Raw genomic sequence first — 23,473 nt, 5'->3', positions numbered from 1 at the left:
GAAGATGTTTTCAGAAAGTTTTGCAAACTTATCAAACATTAAAAACGTAAATCTCTCATTAATAGAAGTATCCAGACCTGTAGTTCAGTACTTTGTAAAAACCCCTTAGACAACCTAGAGTGTTCATGGCTAAGTCTTTACCAGCTTTGCACATGTGGATTCGGTTAGCACTGAATTATGGAGAGAGGGGGAGAGAGATTGGGAGGCATGCACTGATCAATCAATCAACATTTATTTATATAGCACATATTCATACAAAAAAAATGTAGCTCAAAGTGCTTTACAAAATGAATAGAAAAATAGAAGACACAATAAAAAATAAACATAAGTCAACATTAATTAACATAGAATAAGAGTAAGGTCCGATGGCCAGGGTGGACAGAAAAACAAAAAAAACTCCAAAGGCTGGAGAAAAAAATAAAATCTGTAGGGGTTCCAGACCAAGAGACCGCCCAGTCCTCTCTGGGCATAGGGCATTATCGCACCCATCACACGACAAACTATAGAAGCATCCATAAATGCCATCTTCGGATTTCTCCACACACATTCTGTGGGGTTTGAGTCTGAGCTTTGACTCATAAACTTGTTCTGAAGCTACTCCAGCATTGTCTTGGTTGTATACTTCAGGTCACTTAACTGGCACCCAAGTTTGGGGTGGCGTGCACTCTGAATGAGGTTTTTTTCAAGGGTCTCTCTGTATTTGGTTGCATTTATCCTTCACTCAATTTTGACCTGTCTCCCTGTCTGTACACCTCCATAGTATGATGCTGCTACCACCATGCTCCACCGTAGGGATAGTATAGGGCAGATCTGCTCAAAGATTTCAATTTTTGTTTAATCAGACTAGAGTCTTTTTTTCCCCCCTCATTTTCCCAGCATCCTTTAAATAGATAGATAGATACTTTATTAACCCCCAAGGGGAAATTCACATACTCCAGTAGCAGCATACTAATAAAAACAATATTAATTAAAGAGCAATAAAAGCACAGTGCAAGTTAAAATATTCAAGGTGGAGAGTGCGAGGCAGATATAACAGTCTATAATCTTGTGTTGTGTTAACGTTTACCCCCCCGGGGGGAATTGAAGAGTCGCATAGTGTGGGGTCTCCTCAGTCTGTCAGTGGAGCAGGACGATGACAGCAGTCTGTCTGTCACTGAAGCTGCTCCTCTGTCTGGAGATGATCCTGTTCAGTGGATTCTCCATGATTGACAGGAGTCTGCTCAGTGCCCGTCGCTCTGCCACGGATGTCAAACTGTCCAGCTCCATGCCTACAATAGAGCCTGCTTTCCTCACCAGTTTGTCCTTCTTCTTTATGCTGCCTCTCCAGCACACCACCGCGTAGAAGAGGGCGCTCGCCATAACCATCTGATAGAACATCTGCTGCATCTTATTGCAGATGTTGAAGAATGCCAACCTTCTAATAAAGTATAGTCGGCTCTGTCCTTTCTTAAACAGAGCACCAGTATTGACAGACCAGTCCAGTTTATCATCCAGCTGCACTCCCAGGTATTTATAGGTCTGTACCCTCCGCACAGTCACCTCTGATGATCACGGGGTCCATGAGGGGCCTGATCCTCCTAAAATCCACCATCAGCTCCTTGGTTTTGCTGGTGTTCAGGTGTGAGTCACACCATTTAATGTCATTTGGCAAACATTTACTCATGGGTGGCGTCTGTCTAGCCCCTTTACAATAAACGCCTCTTTAATGAGGTGCTGTAGAGATTGTCATCATTCTTCCAACAGCAAGGTCAAATGAACTTGGACAATCCTCCGCATAATTGCACCATTGTTGAACAACTCGCCATAGTGAGATTTCTGTGGGCAGAGAGGGTGAGACCTGCTGAAATTCACTGAAGGAGGTTGGCTTGTGCAGATCAGTAAGCTGCTTGGGTATCTATCTTGTGCAAACGTTATGGTACCCCAATTCATCATGAACTATGGCACTTGCAGATCCATAGCAGATATCTGAATGTGCAGGAACAGCTTAATTTTTTGGTCATCTCTGATGAAGGCATTCTCCATGTCCATGTGGGTTTGCGTGCCTGATGTTGAGGGCTGACCTCATCGAGCTTCAATAGTGACACTTGTTATTTGATCTTTAACCTTTTTTTACCCATTCATGAACTTTTCATTGAGTCATGCTGTTTTCGCTTCTGTACTGAGCCAACATCCTTTGGTGAATTTCATAAGGTTTCACTTCCTTTTGCTCAAGAAATCTCACTACGGTGTGTTGCTCAACAATTATGCCATCTTGCTGCACATCGTCCCCATTCATTTGGACTTGGCTTCACCTAGACTAACGGCAGAGGGCTGCACTGTGTGTGTTCGAACAACCCATAAGTCATCACAGACAACTTAATGATTATTTAAACTTGCATACCTTGCTTGAGCCTTTTAAATCTGGATTCAGAGTCCTATATAGCACTGAAACACCTTCACTTAAGGTAACCAATTACTTACTTATAACCGTAGATTCTGGGATGGCCGCTGTTCTAGTTCTTCTTGACTTAAGGGCAGCATTTGATACAGTTAGCCAATACATTTAACTGTCCCGACTGTAATAAGTACATAAGTTTAATACACTGTGTGCACATTTATTAGGCAAGTTGTATTTTTGAGGATTAATTTTAATATGGAACAAACACAGTGCTATCAGTCAATCCAAAATGTTAATAAACCTGAAACCTGAATGTTTCACAACGGAAATGTGAGTGTGAACATCATCAGGGGAATACATATGTGCGCACAATTAGTAGGCAACTATTAGTGTGCAGATTTATTATGCAACTAAAGGAAAAATTAAAATTTTCCCATTTCACTTGTTTATTTTCATCTGTTATAGTGAGAATAATAAACAAACACCTCAAAATTTACAAATAAACATCTCTGACATTTCAAAAAAAATCAATCAATCAATCAATGACCAATATAGCCACCCTTCTTTCCAATAAGAGTCATAAGCCTTTCCATTCATGGTGTGTGTCAGTTTCTTGATCTGTTGACGATCAGCTGTTTGTGGAGAAGTGACTACAGCCTCCCAGACACTCTTCAGAGAGGTGTATTGTTTTTCTCCCCCGTAAATCTAGCGTTTAAGAAGTGCCCACAAGTTCTCGATAGGGTTTAGGTCAGATGAGGAAGGGGGGGCCATGTCATTATTCCTTCATCTTTAAGGCCTTTACTGGCTGGCCACGCAGTGGAGAACTTCGATGCAAGTGATGGAGCATTGGCCTGCATAAAAATCATGGTCTTTTTCCCGTAATACTGTTTGAAGAAAGTGTCTTGAAAAACTGGCAGTAGGTTTGGGAGTTGATTTTGAGTTCATCTTCAATGCAAAAAGGTCCAACTAGCTCATCTTTAAAAATACCAGCTCATACCAGTACCCCACCTCCACGTTGGAGTGGAGCTCTGTGCCCATTACTGATCCACAGGTCCATCCATCTGGTCCATCAAGAGTCACTCTCATCTCATCGGTCCATAAAACCTTTGAAAAAAATCTGTCTTCAGATATTTCTTGGCCCAGTTTTGACGTTTTAACTTATGTTTCTTGTTCAGTGGTGGTTGGGTTTCAGCCCTCCTTACCTTGGCCATGTCTTTGAGCACTGAACACCTTGTACTTCTGGGCACTCCAGCTAGGTTGCAGCTCTGGAATATGAAAGTACTGGAGGATAATGGGTTCCTGGTAGCTTCACGTTTGATTCTTCTCAAATCTTTGGCAGCTAATTTGCGTCTTTTGTTCTCAACATGTTTCTTGCGACCCTGTTGACTATTTGCAACAAAATGTTTGATGGTTCTGTGATCACACACCAATATCTTAGCAATTCCAAAAGTGCTGCATCCCTCTGAAAGACTTTTTACAATTTTTGACTTTTCAGAGTCAGTTAAATCTCTTTTTTGGCCCGTTTTGCCCGAGGAAAACTAGCTGCCTAATAATTCTGCACACCTTGATATAGGGTGTTGATCTCCTTAGGCCACACCCTCCCTCATTACACAAATACACATCACCTGACGTGCTTAAATCCAATAAGCATTCAAGTTAATACAGCTTGGAGTTGGAATATACGCATTAAAAATGATGATATAGTCAAAATACTCACTTGCCTAATAATTGTGCACACAGTGTATGTCACTGTGTTCTGTACAAAAAATATTTTATAAATCCACTCACATGTACAGCTACCACAAGGCCAGATTTAGCATAGTTGCTCATCATTTAGAACTGCTAGGCAAGCATTAGAAGACAAGAAAGGGACAACTGCGAAATGGGCATTGTACTTGTTCTGTGTGTCAGAGTCAGCATGACATTGGATCTTCTTTTCCTTGTTTGGAATGGCATGATTTACCTAAGTGGGGGTCTGCACGTGAAAAAAAAAAAAGAGTATAAAGCCTTGGAACATTGCCCAGCACACCTTTGAAGCTGACGGACGTATGGAAGATAACGTTATCCGATCTGGACAATCCTTCCAATGCAGTGACGAAAATGGCAGACTCTACACAAGGTGTTGTCATGGCTTCCTTGTCTGTTATGCCTCGTAAATTGTCATTAAAGAAACCAAGTTATTTCTCCTATGTGATTTCTTACCGTCGTATCACTAAGGGAGGGGTATCACCTTTTAATATCTTATCTATATAGTTTCGGCTTATGTAATATGCCACAATTACAAAAGAACTTATTCCAACCAGGGAGCTTGCGCTCCCTGCTGGATAGACCGACTTTCAGCTATTGGTATTTCTGGGGCTGCTCTTTCTTGGTTCACATCATACCTCGGTGATTGCCAGTATTATGTCTTCATTAGGGAACACAATTCTGCCACTACTTCACTCGCACAAGGTATCCCTCAAGGGTCAGTTCTCAGTCCAATCCTCTTTAACATCTATATGAGATTATTTGTCAGTATGGTCTAATCTTCCATTGCTGTGCCGATGACACACAACTTTATATAAGTGTTGATGCAACTGCAACATCTTCACCAGTCACACTGACTGATTGCATTCGGGAAATCAATCATTGGATGACAGATAATTTTTTACAACTTAATCCTGATAAAACAGAAATCTTATTAGTTGTTACCAAATCTGTCCTCTCTACCCTTCGTGGGCTAAAAATTGATGTCAGTGGGATCCTGGTTGAACCCTCAGCCTCAGTCCGTAATTTGGATGTCATCCTTGATCAGCTTCTTACTTTTCAACCACACATTAGCTCAGTAGTACAGACAGCTTTTCTTCATCTTCGCAATTTTGCTCATCTGCATTCTTTCTTCAGTGTGAATGATACTGAAACACTCATTCATGCTTTCATCGCTACCCGTCTAGACCAGGGGTCCTCAATCACGGTGGTCCTGGAGAGCCGCAGTGGCTGCAGGTTTTTGCTCCAACCCAGTTGCTTAATAAAAAGCACTGATTGCTAAAGTAACACTTCTGCTTCACTTTAGTGATTTTGAGCCCTTATTGCTTCATTTTGTCTTAAACAGCCATTTTAATTGCTCCTTATTATCAATAACATGCAAATGACAAGAGAGAGCAGCATTTCTCCATTTAGCTTCTTTACATGTACACCTGTGTGTATTTATCTGCACTATTGGGTTTAATTAAATACTTGGAAGAAAAATGAAGAGAAAAAAGTGAAGGACTGAGAATTACTCGTCCATTTTAGCCTTCAAATCATTTGCATGATAGAAAGGGAAAGAAAATCTAGGATATGAGAATGACCTGACATAGCAGAGTTAATTTAATTTCATAGCTTGTTAGTGCTTTATTGGCAAGAATTGCTTTCTAATTAAGCAACCAGGTCAGAACAAAAACCTGCAGCCGCTGCGGCTCTCCAGGACTGGGATTGAGGACCCCTGGTCTAGACTATTGCAATGCATTGTTTTATGGCCTCCTGACTAAAAATTTCAATAGATTACAATATGTTCAGAATTCTGCTGCTCGTCTACTTACAGACACTAAAAAAATCTGCTCACATCACTCCTGTCCTCCATGATTTGCACTGGTTACCAGTCTTTTCAAGAGTCAAATATAAAATTATTCTTCTCACCTTTAAAGCCCTTCATGGTTTAGCCCCTCATTATCTGTATGAGCTGCTGCTTCCTTACACTCCTTCCTGTGCGTTAAGATGCTAACTTACTCAATGTACCAAAATACAGGTTAGTAACTATGGGTGGTAGAGCTTTCAGTGTGATGGTCCCTAACATTTGGAGTGCTCTTCCTCTCAGCCTTCATGAGGAAAAATCTATTATTCATTTCAAAATCCTGTTAAAAGCACATCCCTTCAGTGAGTATTATTCATTTACTTGTATGTAATTTCTGTTGTCTTGTTAATGTGTTTATTGAATTGTAAAGTGTCCTTGATTGTATGAAAGGCGCTACATAAATAAAACTTATTTATTATTATTATGGTGTATTGCATTAGCTTCTATCCATTGCAGTTACCATGTAATTTTCAAATTGCCTTTACTTTTAAATTTACTCTCATATATTTTTTCTCTCTGCCTTGTATGTGTTACAGCAGTCTTTGTTTCATTTAGAATATCCTTCCAATATCAAAAGGTTTTGAATTATTGCTGAGGTATTTTTTCTTAGGCCAAATAGGCAGTCATCCACTGGAGTGCCTCACAGATACACAGTCTGACTGCCTCCTGCTTTTGAACTGGACTTCCTAATAACTTTGTGTTTGAGGCTCTAAATTGCTACTGAAAAACAGGGCATAATTTCACCAGTAACACTCCTTATACATTTTGGCTTCTGTGACAAATCTCTTTTGAACACCTGTGTTCTTTACTGTGAATGCATGAGTGAAATGAATCAGTCAAGCATTACTAAGGCTAAACATTAAATAATAAACACAGTTTATTGTTATTCTAATACAGGCTGGCAGTGGTTGGCACAACTGCTTCACTGATCCAGCATCCTTGTCTGTGTGGAGTTCACATATTCTTCTTGGATGTGTAGTTTTTTTTTCTCTGAGTGCTCCAGTTTTCCTCTAACACCCCAAGTAAGTGTATGTGTGTGATGTTTTGTGAGTGTGTGTACATAAGTGGGCCCTGCAGTGTACTGGTGCCAAGTACCAGGTTAGTTCCTGCTTGTGCCCAGTTGTGCCATGACAGGCTCTGCCCCAGCACTAGTGCGAATTGGAGTAAACAGGTTTTAGAATGTTATGTTGTGTTACTGTAATACAAAAATTTCAATGTTATATGTAATGACAACTATAGTTGTTGTTTTATGACCTCACTGAGCCTTTATTGCACCTTTTCTTTTTTAATAGACAAAGAAATTATCCATCATTTATCAAGCACCTGCTTACCCATACATCTGAAGATGGCTGGTGTAGGTCACTTCCAACCCGGCTGTACAACGGTCTCGGAGATGACGAGTTATTCCTCAGACAGATATGCCCGATTTATATTGGCACAGATTAACAAATTGAGGATTCAGCAAGACTTCTGTGATGTCCAGTTACAGGTTGGAGGACAACTTTTCCAAGTGCACAGGCTTGTACTTGCTGCCAGTAGCCCCTACTTCTCAGCCCTATTTGCTGGGGGCATGAGGGAAGTGGACAAAGACGTTGTACAGATTTTAGGAGTAGAAGCACATGTCTTCGAACTGCTTCTTGATTTTATATACACAGGTAAGTGTTGTTCTTAAAACAATTAGTTCTACTTCAGGTCATTTCTAATGGGCTTTGATAATACAGTATGATTAACACAGAGGTTTATACAGTGGTGTGAAAAACTATTTGCCCCCTTCCTGATTTCTTATTCTTTTGCATGTTTGTCACACAAAATGTTTCTGATCATCAAACACATTTAACCATTAGTCAAATATAACACAAGTAAACACAAAATGCAGTTTTTAAATGATGGTTTTTATTATTTAGGGAGAAAAAAAAATCCAAACCTACATGGCCCTGTGTGAAAAAGTAATTGCCCCCTGAACCTAATAACTGGTTGGGCCACCCTTAGCAGCAATAACTGCAATCAAGCGTTTGCGATAACTTGCAATGAGTCTTTTACGGCGCTCTGGAGGAATTTTGGCCCACTCATCGTTTCAGAATTGTTGTAATTCAGCTTTATTTGAGGGTTTTCTAGCATGAAGCGCCTTTTTAAGGTCATGCCATAGCATCTCAATTGGATTCAGGTCAGGACTTTGACTAGGCCACTCCAAAGTCTTCATTTTGTTTTTCTTCAGCCATTCAGAGGTGGATTTGCTGGTGTGTTTTGGGTCATTGTCCTGTTGCAGCACCCAAGATCGCTTCAGCTTGAGTTGACGAACAGATGGCCGGACATTCTCCTTCAGGATTTTTTGGTAGACAGTAGAATTCATGGTTCCATCTATAACAGCAAGCCTTCCAGGTCCTGAAGCAGCAAAACAACCCCAGACCATCACACTACCACCACCATATTTTACTGTTGGTATGATGTTCTTTTTCTGAAATGCTGTGTTCCTTTTACGCCAGATGTAACGGGACATTTGCCTTCCAAAAAGTTCAACTTTTGTCTCATCAGTCCACAAGATATTTTACCAAAAGTCTTGGCAATCATTGAGATGTTTCTTAGCAAAATTGAGACGAGCCCTAATGTTCTTTTTGCTTAACAGTGGTTTGCGTCTTGGAAATCTGCCATGCAGGCCGTTTTGCCCAGTCTCTTTCTTATGGTGGAGTCGTGAACACTGACCTTAATTGAGGCAAGTGAGGCCTGCAGTTCTTTAGACGTTGTCCTGGGGTCTTTTGTGACCTCTCGGATGAGTCGTCTCTTCGCTCTTGGGGTAATTTTGGTCGGCTGGCCACTCCTGGGAAGGTTCACCACTGTTCCATGTTTTTGCCATTTGTGGATAATGGCTCTCACTGTGGTTCGCTGGAGTCCCAAAGCTTTAGAAATGGCTTTATAACCTTCACCAGACTGATAGATCTCAATTACTTCTGTTCTCATTTGTTCCTGAATTTCTTTGGATCTTGGCATGATGTCTAGCTTTTGAGGTGCTTTTGGTCTACTTCTCTGTGTCAGGCAGCTCCTATTTAAGTGATTTCTTGATTGAAACAGGTGTGGCAGTAATCAGGAAATTGAACTCAGGTGTGATACACCACAGTTAGGTGATTTTTTAACAAGGGGGCAATTACTTTTTCACACATGTAGGCCATGTAGGTTTGGATTTTTTTTTCTCTCTAAATAATAAAAACCATCATTTAAAAACTGCATTTTGTGTTTACTTGTGTTATGTTTGACTAATGGTTAAATGTGTTTGATGATCAGAAACATTTTGTGTGACAAACATGCAAAAGAATAAGAAATCAGGAAGGGGGCAAATAGTTTTTCACTCCACTGTATATTACTAGGAATCAGACAGATTATTTGGAATATATGTCATCTAGTAAAGGAATGACAGAATAACCAATTAAGGTTAAAGCTGTGGTACCAGGAGTAATTTTCTATTAAGATTTAGTGTTCATCCTCTTCCTCACAGATCCATTGTCAAAATAAACACACCTTCTCATTTTCCTTTTAGTTTGTAGTATTGTCTCCTGTATCTTTGTGGGTTTTCTCCAAGTATTCCAATATTCCTTACATATCTTCAATAATGTGCCTGCAAGATTAATTGGTAACTCTAAATTGGGCCAGTGTGAGAGAGTCTGTAGGAGTTTCTGTAAGAGGGGCCCGCATTGTGTTGATGCCATTTTCGGGGATGGTGTCTGGCTTGTGTCCAATACTGCCATGAATTTGGTGAAATGGCTATGAAATGTTAGGTTTTATTATATTTACTGATAAAAAAAAAATCTATATTTATTTGATCATTTCAAGCTTTTAGTCATACTCATTGACACTTAACCTACTGTCCTTCCCAGGCCCAGGGATACCCCATGTTGATCCCATTGTCACTGTCATTGGCCTGAAACTGAGTGCAGTGGACAGGTTTACATATCTTGGCAGTATACTATCCAGGAACACTGTCACTGATGACTAAGGGAACTTCAGGATACCAAAAGCAAGCACAGTTTTGGCTGACTACACAGTAATATGCGGAACAGAACCATAACTGTATTCCCTGTTTGCTCATTTCTTCCTTTTTCTAATGCTGAGAAACTTTTTTCATAGTTTTATCACATCCCGCATTGATTATTGTAACTCCCTACTGGCAGGTGCCTCCTCTGATATTATATCACAGCTCCAGTTGATTCAAAACTCTGCTGCAAGAGTCCTCCTTACATGAACTAAGAACAGTGAGCACATAACACCCACCATGCTTCACCTTCACTGGCTCCCTGTGTCTTACAGGATTGAATCTGAAATTCTATTAATAACCTACAAAGCTTTAAATGGCCTTTGCACCGGATTACACCAGTGACCTTCTCCATCGCTAGGCTCCTGCCTGCCCTCTGATTTTGGCAAGCCTGTTGTGTCCCACATTAACCTGCACTCTATGGGTGACAGCAGGGCCTGGCTTTGGAATGACCTTTAGAAAATAATTAGATCAGCTGACTCAATTCATTCCTTTAAAAAACTACTTAAAACTAATCTGTCCAGGAAGGCTTTTAACTAACCCTAACATTCTGCCCCTTCTTTCAGTTTACCTATCTGTCCAGATGCCCAGGATAATTTGTGTGTGTGTTATATCACAAATTATGTTATTTGTTTAGCCTTTTCTTTTAGTATTGAATTAGTATTTTGTCTGGTTTATTACCTTTTATTCTATTTAATGCTTTACTCTGTGAAGCTCCTTGAGCATGGGAAAGGTGCTACAGTCATATGAAAAAGTTTGGGAACCCCTCTCAACCTGCATAATAATTGACTTTCCTTTCAACAAAAAAGGTAACAGTGGTATGTCTTTCATTTCCTAGGAACACCGGAGTACTGCGGTGTTTTCTGAACAAAGATTTTTAGTGAAGCAGTATTCAGTTGTATGAAATTAAATCAAATGTGAAAAACTGGCTGTGCACAATGACTTGTCATTGTGCTGATTTGAATGCCTGTGACTGCTCAACGCTGATTACTTGGTATGATGAGCTCATTAAGCCTTGAACTTCATAGACAGGGGTGTCCAGTCATGAGTGGTCAAAGGTATTTAAGGTGATCAATTGCAAGTTGTGCTTCCTTCCCTTTGACTCTCCTCTGAAGAGCGACAGGCAGCATGGGATCCTCAAAGCAACTCGTAAAAGATCTGAAAACAAAGATTGTTGAGTCTCATGGTTTAGAGGAAGGCTGCAAAAAGCGATCTCAGAGGTTTAAACTGTCAGTTTCAATTGTAAGGAATGGAGTCAGGAAATGGAAGGTCACAGGCACAGTTGCTGTTAAACCCAGCAGGTCTGGCAGGCCAAGAAAAATACATGAGCGGCATATGAAGAGGCAGGATTGTGAGAATGGTGACAGACAACCACAGATCACCTCCAAAAACCTGCAAGAACATCTCACTGCTGATGGTGTGTCTGTACATCGTTCTACAGTTCAGCGGAATTTGCACAAAGAACATCTGTATGGCAGGGTGATGAGAAAGAAGCCCTTTCTGCACTCACGCCACAAACAGAGTCGCTTGTTGTATGCAAATGCTCATTTAGACAAGTCAGATTCATTTTGGAACAAAGTGCTTTGGACTGATGACACAAAAATTGACTTACTTGGTCAGAACAAAAAGTGTTTTGCATGGCGGAAGAAGAACACCGCATTCCAAGAAAAACACCTGCTACCTACTGTCAAATTTGGTGGAGGTTCCATCATGCTGTGGGGCTGTGTGGCTAGTTCAGGGATTGTGGCCCTTGTTAAAGTCAATGGTCTGATGAATTCAACCCAATATCAGCAGATTCTTCAGGATAATGTTCAAGCATCAGTCACAAAGTTGAAGTTACGCAGGGGTTGGATATTCCAACAAGACAATGACCCAAAGCACAGTTGGAAATCTACAAAGGTATTCATGTAGAGGGAGAAGTACAATGTTCTGGAATGGTCGTCACAGTCCCCTGACTTGAATATCATGGAAAATCTATGGGATGATTTGAAACAGGCTGTCCATGCTCGGCAGCTATGAAGTATAACTGAACTGGAGAGATTTTGTATGAAGAATGGTCAAAAATACCTCCATCCAGAATCCAGACACTCATCACAGGCTATAGGAGGACAGCGTCTGGAGGCTCAAAGGAGCAAAAGGAGGCTCAATTGAGTATTGATGTCATATCTCTGTTGTGTTGCCCACATTTATGCACCTGTCTAATTTTGTTATGATGCATATTGCATATTTTCTGTTAATCCAATAAACTTAATGTCACTGCTGAAATACTACTGTGTCCATAAGACATGTCGTATATTAAAAGGAAGTTGCTACTTTGAAAGCTCAGCCAATGACAAACAAAAATCCAAAGAATTAAGCGGGGTTCCCAAACTTTTTCATATGACTGTATGTAAATAACATGTATTATTATTATGCTGAAGGTGTACAGGACCATTGTTGTTTCTATGTTTCTCTATGCCTGTGAGACCTGGATAGTTTACCATGACATGCAAAGTAACTGAGCCATTTCAACACAACCTGCTTCAGAAGACTCCTTGGTGTCAAATGACAAAGTAGAGTAACAGACACCAAAGTCCTCACACGCTCTGCACCATCCTGATGCAGTTCCAGCTCCAATGGGTCTTCCATTTAGTTTGCCTGCAGACTATCACCTCTCTAAAAGAATTCTTTATGAGGAACTTCAATATGGCAAGTGTTCCAGTGGCACTCAGAAGAAACAATATAAGGACCATATGAAATTCTCACTGAAGGCCTTCCTCATCAATCATAGTACTTGGAAGCATGCAGCTCTGGACGGGGTAAAAAAGATGTTCAGCTATTCGTGTGGTTGCAGAGATTTGTGAAACCTTCAGGACTGGTGCAGCAGAGCTATGCAGGTAGGCCAGCACAACCCCAATATCTGCCATTTTTCCCTGTCTGCACTGCACAAGAACCTTTATTGTACAGATTGATTGATCAGCTATCTGCACACTCATAGTAGGAGGATGATTAAATGGTCTTTGTCGTATTGATGGATGAACAGAGAGACTGTGATTCAAAGTTGCTGTTTTATGGAGCTTCAGTTTTGTTATCTTTGCTTGAAGAGTTGTAATTATGAAGCCTATTTAAGGAGGTTCTTCATTCTCAGTGCTTTATCAAGTTATTTTTCTGTTCACATCAAGTGATTTGTCTAATTATAGTCATTCAAACTGACCTCTCAGTTATCTGAATGTGAATGCACACCGCCATCACAGTTTGTCCAACATTAGCCGTCTGCTTTTCGAAATCTTTTCTTCATGTAGTGTGACCTACTCAAAGGTAAGCCTCTGAACGGGGAGAATGGAAGAAAGGTCCAATTCCTTCAGCTTATAGCAACCTGGCATACAATATCACTGGGTTTCCACTGTAGCTCTGTGCGCAGTGAGTTTATCCAGAACTGTGGTTCTGAAGTTCAGTTTTAGGGTACTACTGTGGCTGAAGAGTTTTATTCTTGCCCGATTCAGAAATCAGTAAGTCACTTAATTTTAACTGTTCTGATGGTTTAATCTGCTGGCTTTCCTTCCCCTTAGTTTTAACATTTGGAAAAGCATGCTAGTGTGATATTTATATTTAGATAAAAATATAAATGTATTTTTCTTTCCACAGTGTTGTTTTTTTTTTTATTTAACTTCTCCTTTTAATGTAACTTCTTTAAATGTACTTCTTAGTGAAAAGCAGTACAGACACAGTTGCAGATAACACTAAATGCTAAAGGGAGCAGCTACTTCAGTGTCACATTCACTTGTTTGCCAATTAGTAGCAGAAGAACTCATTCACTCTTTAAGTGAGGCAAAGGGTACTTGTGTGTTCAGAAAATTTGCTGTAAAAATACAGGAAGCATTTTCACAGGAGTAAAACTTTATAGCTTAGAGTACAACAGAAATTAACAGCTGCATTCTCTTGAGTACCCTGATTCTCTCCATTTTTATAATTTGCTTTTGATTTTTTGACAGGGATAATAAATGTCAATGTAGACAATGTCCAAGAACTGATGATTGCAGCAGATATGCTCCAGCTGAGTGAGGTGGTCACTATGTGCTGCGAGTTTCTTAAAGTGCAAATGGATCCACTGAACTGCATTGGCATCTATCAGTTCCTGGAGCAGATTGCCTGTTTCGACATGATGGAGTTTACGGAAAACTACATTAATGTGCATTTTCTAGAGGTGATTCTGTTTTTAGTTCTTTCTGTCCCCATATGACTGTCATGGTTTATAGATAGTAAAGATTTTCAGAATAGTAACTCTTTTATGGCTAAAACAGAGCAAGTCTCAGGCTGACAATGACAGCCAAGCTACTTAAACCTGTTTAACCATCTTAAGTGGAAGCCTCTTGAAGAGGCTGATCATTAAATACTGACACTTGATTAGAGTGTAAATCAATAATATTAGTTGGTTTACTTTTTTATAGAATAATTAAGTACTGACATAGATTTTTACATCCTGACCATTTCTGTACCATAAATATTACAGAAGCAATTCACTGTGGCATTTGATGAATCATTCTAAGTGGTCCTCCTCATGTACAGTAATGTGACTTGTTATTAAGTAAAGAAATCCAGAGCATTAAAGATTGCTGGGTCTGTACAAATAACAGTGTAATGTTCATTTATGTAAACCACAGAAGACCACTTAAGGTGAAGAAGAAAGTGTGGGGGTGACCAATAAATAGGAAGATAAAAGTGGGAAAGATGTACTGTACTTCCAGTTTGGATATGAATGTCAAATTGATAACTAAAGATAGATACAAGCCAAGGTAGCCTTCCTGAAGAAATGAATGAAATTGACTTAAAGTGTTTTTAATTTAAACCTTGTAGTTTCTCTATTGTGTAAATACTTTATAGTAAAATATATGGTAATATTTGTTTGATCTTTAACTGTGAGAGAGAGGAGAGGTTGGGAGCATGCACTGATTACAGCACATTGGCGCACCCACCACACAACGAACCATCTGGATTGGGACCAGTGGGTGACACCTCAGCACCACTCAGAAGAGTGTGAGGTTTTCTACGGTGCCTGGAGTGCCAATCCTGCCACCAACCTCCAGGTTTTCCCAGCAAGTTGGAGGAACTGCTTGCAGGACTGGATGTAGATTAACGTCATACCCAGGAGCAATTGCAGGTTAAGGGCCTTTCTCAAGAGACTCCAGTGGAGTAGAGTCACGAGTAGAGTCACTGCTGCCATTTTACGGGTTTCGAACCGGCAACCTTCTGATTGCCAGTGCAAATCTCTAGCCTCAGAGCCACCACTCCACTCTAATAGTCTAGTATGGTGGTTCCCAAACTCGATCCTGGGGACCCACTGTGGCTTCAGGTTTTTGTTCCAACATTTTTCATTAGACTCTTAGCCTAATTAAGTGAGTCATTATTTCCCAATTTCTGTGTTTTGGAGTCAATGTAGAAATTGCAAACTAAATTTGGTAGATTATTATTAAAATGTAATAAGTAGTAATATGGGGAATATGTAGTTTGTTTTTTTTTTAGGTCATTAACAGTATTTTTAGCCTAATTTTCATTCTGCTTTTCTAGGTGTTCTGGTTATTGAACTGATTATTTACTAATTAGCGAGTCTGACACTGCTGCTTTCATCATCCCAGGTGTCTGCTGGGCTGGTTGTTAATGGTTAAAAGGGGAAAATAATAGGAAAACAACAAAACAGAATTAAGCATTTATAGCTTTAGAAAAAATAGAAATATTTTTAAATGTCTTATAAATGTAAAACTCATGCTGTTTTTCTGAATGCAGAGTAAGAGAGGAGTAAAAAAGACCAGCTAATTAAAAGAGATCAGCTGTTATCGATTATTATCACCGATTATCAATCTGGTTGGAACAAAAACCTGCAGCCACAGTGGGTCCCCAGGACTGAGTTTGGAAACCACTGGTCTAGTAGTAATTGATACCCATGAATTTAACTTGTCAGCTATACTGTAATTGCTGATATTTTTGCAGCATTCATCCATCCATCCATCATCCAACCCCCTATATCCTAACTACAGGGTCTGCTGGAGCCAATCCCAGCCAACACAGGGCGCAAGGCAGGAAACAAACCACGGGCAGAGCGCCAGCCCACCGCAGGGCACACACACATCAAGCACACACACTACGGACAATTTAGGACCGCCAATCCACTTAACCTGCATGTCTTTGGACTGTGGGAGGAAACCCACGCAGACACGGGGAGAACATGCAAACTCCACGCAGGGAGGACCCGGGAAGCGAACCCGGGTCTCCTAACTGCGAGGCAGCAGCGCTACCGACTGCGCCACCATGCCGCCCCTGCAGCATTCATATTCAAATTAAATATTTTGCAGCATTTCCTTGTGTTTTTTGAATTGGCCCATGTCAACTTGTATCCTGCTAACTACTGCATACATCACATGCAATAAATCTTTTCTGCGTGGTACTGATAATTCCAGTTTGAATGGAAGTGCCAATTTTGGCTGCAATTATTTTGTTTCTGAGCTTAGAGTTTGCAGAAATCGGTTTTACCAATTAAACATTGATAAACACAAGAAAATGTTCAATAAGAATGGGTTGTTTGATCTCTTTTTGCCTAACTTTCACACAATATAATTACTAACTAAAAAGATTACAATATGCAAACTTTCGAGGCAACTCAAGCCCCTTCTTCAGGCGAGATGTGATACAAAAACTGGAGTTCCCTTTGCTTATACAGACACCAGGACAGATACAACATTGGAAAACCTTTAAGTGAGACATCATAAATGTATTAAATTAATGGACATCTTCATGCTAAGATTCATTTAGCAATTGAGGGGAACAATGTATAGTCAAGATCTTTGGATAAGATGACTGTCCAACAAAGTCTTTTGAAGTTTTGGATGAGGTTTTCAATACAATGTGGCTCTGCAGTCAGGATGTTTGTGTCAGTGTCGAAGCAGTAGAGTGTTGTACCATGTTAGCCATAGATTGATACAAGGGAAAGTAGGGTGAAATGACACCTTTTATTGGCTAACTAAACGGATTACAAATGCAAGCTTTTGAGGCAGCTAAGGCCACTTCATCAGGCGAGGTGTGACAAAGAAACTGAAAAATACTGTTGCTTATATTGGGACAGCAAAGTGAATTTTTTCTTTTATCTTCCGCCATCAGGTTTTCAGTTCCATGTGACTCCGGTACATTGTGGTGTCTGGCATATCCATAGCACTTCTGAAGTTGCCCATAAGCTCTGTTACTTTAAAGTCCCTCTCGCAGTGTCCATGGCAGTTGAAGTGAGCTGCTACAAGAACATTTCTGTTGCCATGCTTGATGTGACGCCTGTGTAAATTCGTTCTTTGGCGGAGTGTTTGTCCAGTTTCTCCCACATAGAGTGCAGTGTCGGGACATTACATACAGAGAATGAGGTAGACCATGTTATGTGATCTGCAGGAAAATGGTTCCTTTATGCGATGTTCTAGTTGGCAGTGTGGTATAACTACACGGCCTATATTATTAATGTGAGCACATGTTTTACACCTTTTCTGCAGGCAGGGAGATGTGCCATTTTCTGTTGGTTCACTTAGGGAGCTTCAGACAATTAGTTGTTGCAGATTTGGCGGTTGTCTGTATGCCAGAAAGGGAGGTTCTGGAAATACATTTTTCAGCATTTCGTCATTGTTTAGCCTTGGCTGAAGTTCATTTACAGTGGTGTGAAAAACTATTTGCCCCCTTCCTGATTTCTTATTCTTTTGCATGTTTGTCACACAAAATGTTTCTGATCATCAAACACATTTAACCATTAGTCAAATATAACACAAGTAAACACAAAATGCAGTTTTTAAATGATGGTTTTTATTATTTAGGGAGAAAAAAATCCAAACCTACATGGCCCTGTGTGAAAAAGTAATTGCCCCCTGAACCTAATAACTGGTTGGGCCACCCTTAGCAGCAATAACTGCAATCAAGTGTTTGCGATAACTTGCAATGAGTCTTTTACAGGCTCTGGAGGAATTTTGGCCCACTCATCGTTTCAGAATTGTTGTAATTCAGCTTTATTTGAGGTTTTTCTAGCATGAACCGCCTTTTTAAGGTCATGCCATAGCATCTCAATTGGATTCAGGTCAGGACTTTGAGTAGGCCACTCCAAAGTCTTCATTTTGTTTTTCTTCAGCCATTCAGAGGTGGATTTGCTGGTGTGTTTTGGGTTATTGTCCTGTTGCAGCACCCAAGATCGCTTCAGCTTGAGTTGACGAACAGATGGCCGGACATTCTCCTTCAGGATTTTTGGTAGACAGTAGAATTCATGGTTCCATCTATCACAGCAAGCCTTCCAGGTCCTGAAGCAGCAAAACAACCCCAGACCATCACACTACCACCACCATATTTTACTGTTGGTATGATGTTCTTTTTCTGAAATGCTGTGTTCCTTTTACGCCAGATGTAACGGGACATTTACCTTCCAAAAAGTTCAACTTTTGTCTCATCAGTCCACAAGGTATTTTCCCAAAAGTCTTGGCAATCGTTGAGATGTTTCTTAGCAAAATTGAGACGAGCCCTAATGTTCTTTTTGCTTAACAGTGGTTTGCGTCTTGGAAATCTGCCATGCAGGCCGTTTTTGCCCAGTCTCTTTCTTATGGTGGAGTCGTGAACACTGACCTTAATTGAGGCAAGTGAGGCCTGCAGTTCTTTAGACGTTGTCCTGGGGTCTTTTGTGATCTCTCGGATGAGTCGTCTCTGCGCTCTTGGGGTAATTTTGGTCGGCCGGCCACTCCTGGGAAGGTTCACCACTGTTCCATGTTTTTGCCATTTGTGCATAATGGCTCTCACTGTGGTTCGCTGAAGTCCCAAAGCTTTAGAAATGGCTTTATAACCTTTACCAGACTGATAGATCTCAATTACTTCTGTTCTCATTTGTTCCTGAATTTCTTTGGATCTTGGCATGATGTCTAGCTTTTGAGGTGCTTTTGGTCTACTTCTCTGTGTCAGGCAGCTCCTATTTAAGTGATTTCTTGATTGAAACAGGGGTGGCAGTAATCAGGCCTGGGGGTGGCTACGGAAATTGAACTCAGGTGTGATACACCACAGTTAGGTGATTTTTAACAAGGGGCAATTACTTTTTCACACAGGGCCATGTAGGTTTGGATTGTTTTTCTCCCTAAATAATAAAAACCATCATTTAAAAACTGCATTTTGTGTTTACTTGTGTTATATTTGACTAATGGTTAAATGTGTTTGATGATCAGAAACATTTTGTGTGACAAACATGCAAAAGAATAAGAAATCAAGAAGGGGGCAAATAGTTTTTCACACCACTGTATAATTATTTGAAGTGCTTCAAGATGTGGGTTATAGGTTACAACAAGGGGGATGCAGTTCTTTGTTTTTATATTCCAGAAGGTTTTCTCTGGGTATGGCAGCAGCTCCTCTTATTTGAGTGTCTGTTGTTTTGGGGGTATAACCTCGTCTGAGCTCCTGCAGTTTTTATCCCGGTCTGTCGGGTCTGAGCAAATACGGTTGTTATCGTATTGCTTGGCTGAAAATAATGGAGCGCCTTATATGCTTGGGTTGGAAGCTGTCACTTCTCAGGTAAGTCCGTCTGTCGGTTTGTGAAAAACAGAAGTTACAAGGGTGTTGTCTTTCAGTTGAACCTGTAATACTTCTTATGCCTGAAGAAGGGGCCTGAGGTGCCTTGAAAGCTTGCATATTGTAATCTTTTTAGTTAGCCAATAAAAGGGGTCATTTTGCTTGACTTCTCACTACATTCATAATGGCTAACACGGTACAACACCCTAGTACTAGAAAATTTAATGAAATTGATAGTTGAAGGTGTTCACATAAGATGTCTACTAGTGTTGAATTGGCACTTAAGTTTTGACATTAGTATTGATACCAGCTGTTGTACCATAGTGTTGATTTATTTGATTTGAATCTCTTTAGTCTTAGTAGCATTTCTTCCTTATTAACTTCAAAAGCATTTAACTTGTTTACATGTGAAAACTTAGGATAATATGAATATTTACCAGTTGCTTTTTTTTTTTTTTGCATATGTTACTGTCACTTTCCTGTTGTACATTAAAAGAGTTACATCATGGACAGCAAACATTTTGGCAGTTGAGTAGTGAAAAAGAGAGAAACTGGATAGAGTTTGCTAATCTGCAGGCATTGATATAGTAGGGAATGTTAATGAGTGTTTTAAAATAGTTTTTTGGAAAAAAAACCTATATATGTTTTATAGCTTGATGCTTGGTTTCATTAGAATCAGGTTCAGGAAAAATAGATTATTATCCCATAAGCCACTCGCAGTCAAAATCAAACTGCCATGTGACGCCAGTTTTTTAATTTGTGTGGTAGTTTATTTATCTTGCTAGACACATTAAAATTGTCCATATTCTTCCACATCATCACATCCAGGTAATCTCATCTCCTCTTTCCATCATGTCTCTTTATAACAAGCTAGTTAAATTATTATATAATAGGGGTACTCATTTGATGTCCTGGAAGTCTACAGTGGCTGCAGGTTTTTGTCCCAACCAGCTTCATAATTTAAAGCCTAACAGATATTGAAACTTGGTGGATAATTACATGGCTTGCTAATGCTTTCATTCTTCCAAGACAAAAATTGTATTTTGTTTTTTCTGAGCGCTGTATCCATCTGTTGTGGTCCTTCCATTCTCTCTCGTTTGTCTCAAAACTTTGTTTTAACGCCGCTGTTTCATGAAACATGTACACAGTTTTTAAATGGAAGTATGTTAGCTTCAGAACTGCTGGTTCCTTTTTCATTTGCACCTCATTATTAACTGCTGGCTGGTTATGAAAACGGGCAATAATTAAAATGTAAATGCAACTGTTTCAAACTAAAATAAGCAATTAAGATTTCTCTAGGGCAGCACGGTGGCGCAGTGGGTAGCGCTGCTGCCTCGCAGTTAGGAGACCCGGGTTCACTTCCCAGAGGGGACTGGGCGGTCTCATGGTCTGGAATCCCTACAGATTTTATTTTTTTCTCCAGCCGTCTGGAGTTTTTGTTTTTCTGTCCCCTGGCCATTGAACCTTACTCTTATTCGATGTTAATGTTGATTTATTTTGTTTTATAATTATGTCTTTCATTTTTCTATTCTTTAATATGTAAAGCACTTTGAGCTACTGTTTGTATGAAAATGTGCTATAGAAATAAATGTTGTTGTTGTGTTGTTGTTGCGTGGAGTTTGCATGTTCTCCCCATGTCTGCGTGGGTTTCCTCCCACAGTCCAAAGACATGCAGGTTAGGTGCATTGGTGATCCTAAATTGTCCCGAGTGTGTGCTTGTGTGTGTATGCCCTGCGGTGGGTTGGCACCCTGCCCGGGGTTTGTTTCCTGCCTTGCACCCTGTGTTGGTGGGGATTAGTTCCAGCAGACCCCCGTGACCCTGTAGTTAGGATATAGCGGGTTGGATAATGGATGGATGGTTTCTGTATTGTAACAAGGAAGTTAACTAAAATGAAGCCCAAAAACATATTGCTTTAGTAGTAAATAAGTGGGATCTAATTAAGAAACGGGTTAAAGTGAAAACCTCCAAGACCAGAATTGAGTACCCCTGGTATATGACATTCATACTTATCTCTGTCTGCGGACTTTAACACTTAAAATGCCTTTGTTTAAATGCTTCTTGAGCCGTTTAAATAATGCTATTTGTTTCTTGTAATGTTATTTTTAGATAAAATGCTTAATTTTTTGTTTTATGAACATTAGCTCAATATATAAGTAAAGCCAGAGCATAAAACCAAGGACAGATGCCTGTAAAACCATTTCAAGCACTAGGCACAGGGTGTATTGATTATTTTGCTACGTGTTTCTTAGGTGTTCTGGCCCACATCCTCTGTTGTGGTTGGTGGATCTTTGAATAGCTTGCGCTACCTTGTGCCATAAATGCTTGGTAGAAGTGGGATTTCTTGGTAAGGTGGTCATTGCATTAGGCTGAATTTCCTTTAATGCCCAAAAAGCCATTCCATGACTTTATTAGCTCTGTAGCATAGAGCCTTATCCTGCTGAAAAAGACTATTTGCAGATAAGCACACTGCTCCGCTGAAGGAGTACACATAATCATCAACAATGTCCTTATAGCTTATGACACAAAAATATTTTTCTGCTAGTGTTTAAGAACCCTATGTCCATCAGGGTAATGTACATGTCACTATTATCTTGCCACTTGTCTTTCAACTCCTAAAAAGACGATAACATTGATTTGTGGGGCATTTGCCAGTTCAATTGTTCTCCCAAGAATTGTAAAGAACCATGATTTATTAAACTTTTCCAGTTCTCTGGTGTCTGTCTGTTAGCAAACTGCGACTATACTTTTATTTTCTGATGGTCGTAGAAATCATTTGAGTCTTCTGCCATACCTCATTAGTACCTGGCACAGTGGGATGTGCATTCTGAGTTGTCTCTTCATGCCCATTCAGCCCATCTGTTAATCTGTATATCATGTGCGCTGACATCAACATATTTTTGTTTGTGGGAAAAATGCATGACACATCTAAGCCAATTAAATCTTTACTCTTGAACTGTTCCCACTGAAATTAGCACACATGATTTGTGTATTTATTTATTGACTTGCAGACGTCGTGCGCTTCGCTGCAGTCGCTGTAGTTGAAATAATTATGTATCTACATGGGACTTATAGAGCTTGTTTATATACAACATTTTTGGTTTGTCCTCCTGGAGCCAAAGTATATACATTTTCTCTATGACTAATTCGTGAACATGGTACATAAAAAATAGAAATGGGAAAAAAGGCAACACCGCCGGGAACAACAGTAAATGAGATAAAATAAAAGTCTACCAAACACTAAATGAGATAAAGTAAAAAAAAAGGGCAACACCGCCGGAAACAACAGTAAAAAACAACAGTAAATAAGATAAAGTAAAAGTCTACTAAACACTAAAGTACAAAAACGAAGTAGAAAGTAACAGTAAACCGCAGCACCGCCGGGAACAGCAGCACACCGCGTCTACTAAACACTAAGAAACACTAAGTAGAAGCACTAAAGTAAAAATACTGTTCAGTAAGTACTGCGTCTAGTAAACAGTAAATCGGTAAAGGAGAGAGGACTAAACACTAAGGAAAAAGAACGGCAAGACCGCGTGAGCTGCAGAGCTCAGCTCGGAGCGAAATGAAGTGAATGGGAGGGGAGATGATCACGTGACTCCCCCACCCGCCTTAACTGTCAATCCCTCCACAAACACAGTCTCTCGGATCCCAACTCTCCTTTATATGTAGAGATAAAGCACTTTAAAAACAACATCAAAGTGCTGTACACTAAAAACCCAACATATCAGACAAACAATAACCAAAGGGTTAAAGAAACAGAAACACATTCATAATAAAAAAGTACACAGACAGCCAACATATTGTACTGGGTTAAAGACCAGGGAGTGAAAGTGCGTCTTTAAATAAGATTTAAAGACAGCAAGCGAAGGAGCCTGCCTAACGTGCAATGGCAAATCGTTTCAGAGTTTTGGAACTGCAACTGAAAAAGCCTGATCACCTCGGAGT

At 40.0% G+C, this 23,473-nt stretch overlaps 1 protein-coding gene across 1 annotated transcript in view; it reads left to right on the top strand.

Annotated features, from left to right (window-relative positions):
- LOC120514839 (intracisternal A particle-promoted polypeptide) overlaps positions 1-23,473 on the top strand; it is a 58,310-nt gene that overhangs the window by 1,197 nt on the left and 33,640 nt on the right. The window contains exons 2-3 of the mRNA XM_039735437.1: positions 7,262-7,624; positions 13,962-14,173. Coding sequence (XP_039591371.1) covers positions 7,315-7,624; positions 13,962-14,173 — 522 coding nt within the window. The 5' untranslated portion in view covers positions 7,262-7,314. The remainder of the gene's footprint in view (positions 1-7,261; positions 7,625-13,961; positions 14,174-23,473) is intronic.

The sequence above is a fragment of the Polypterus senegalus genome, chromosome 14 (genome assembly GCF_016835505.1).
Source record: "Polypterus senegalus isolate Bchr_013 chromosome 14, ASM1683550v1, whole genome shotgun sequence".
NCBI classification, from domain to species: domain Eukaryota; kingdom Metazoa; phylum Chordata; class Cladistia; order Polypteriformes; family Polypteridae; genus Polypterus; species Polypterus senegalus.
This window is presented reverse-complemented; position numbering and strand designations above follow the sequence as displayed.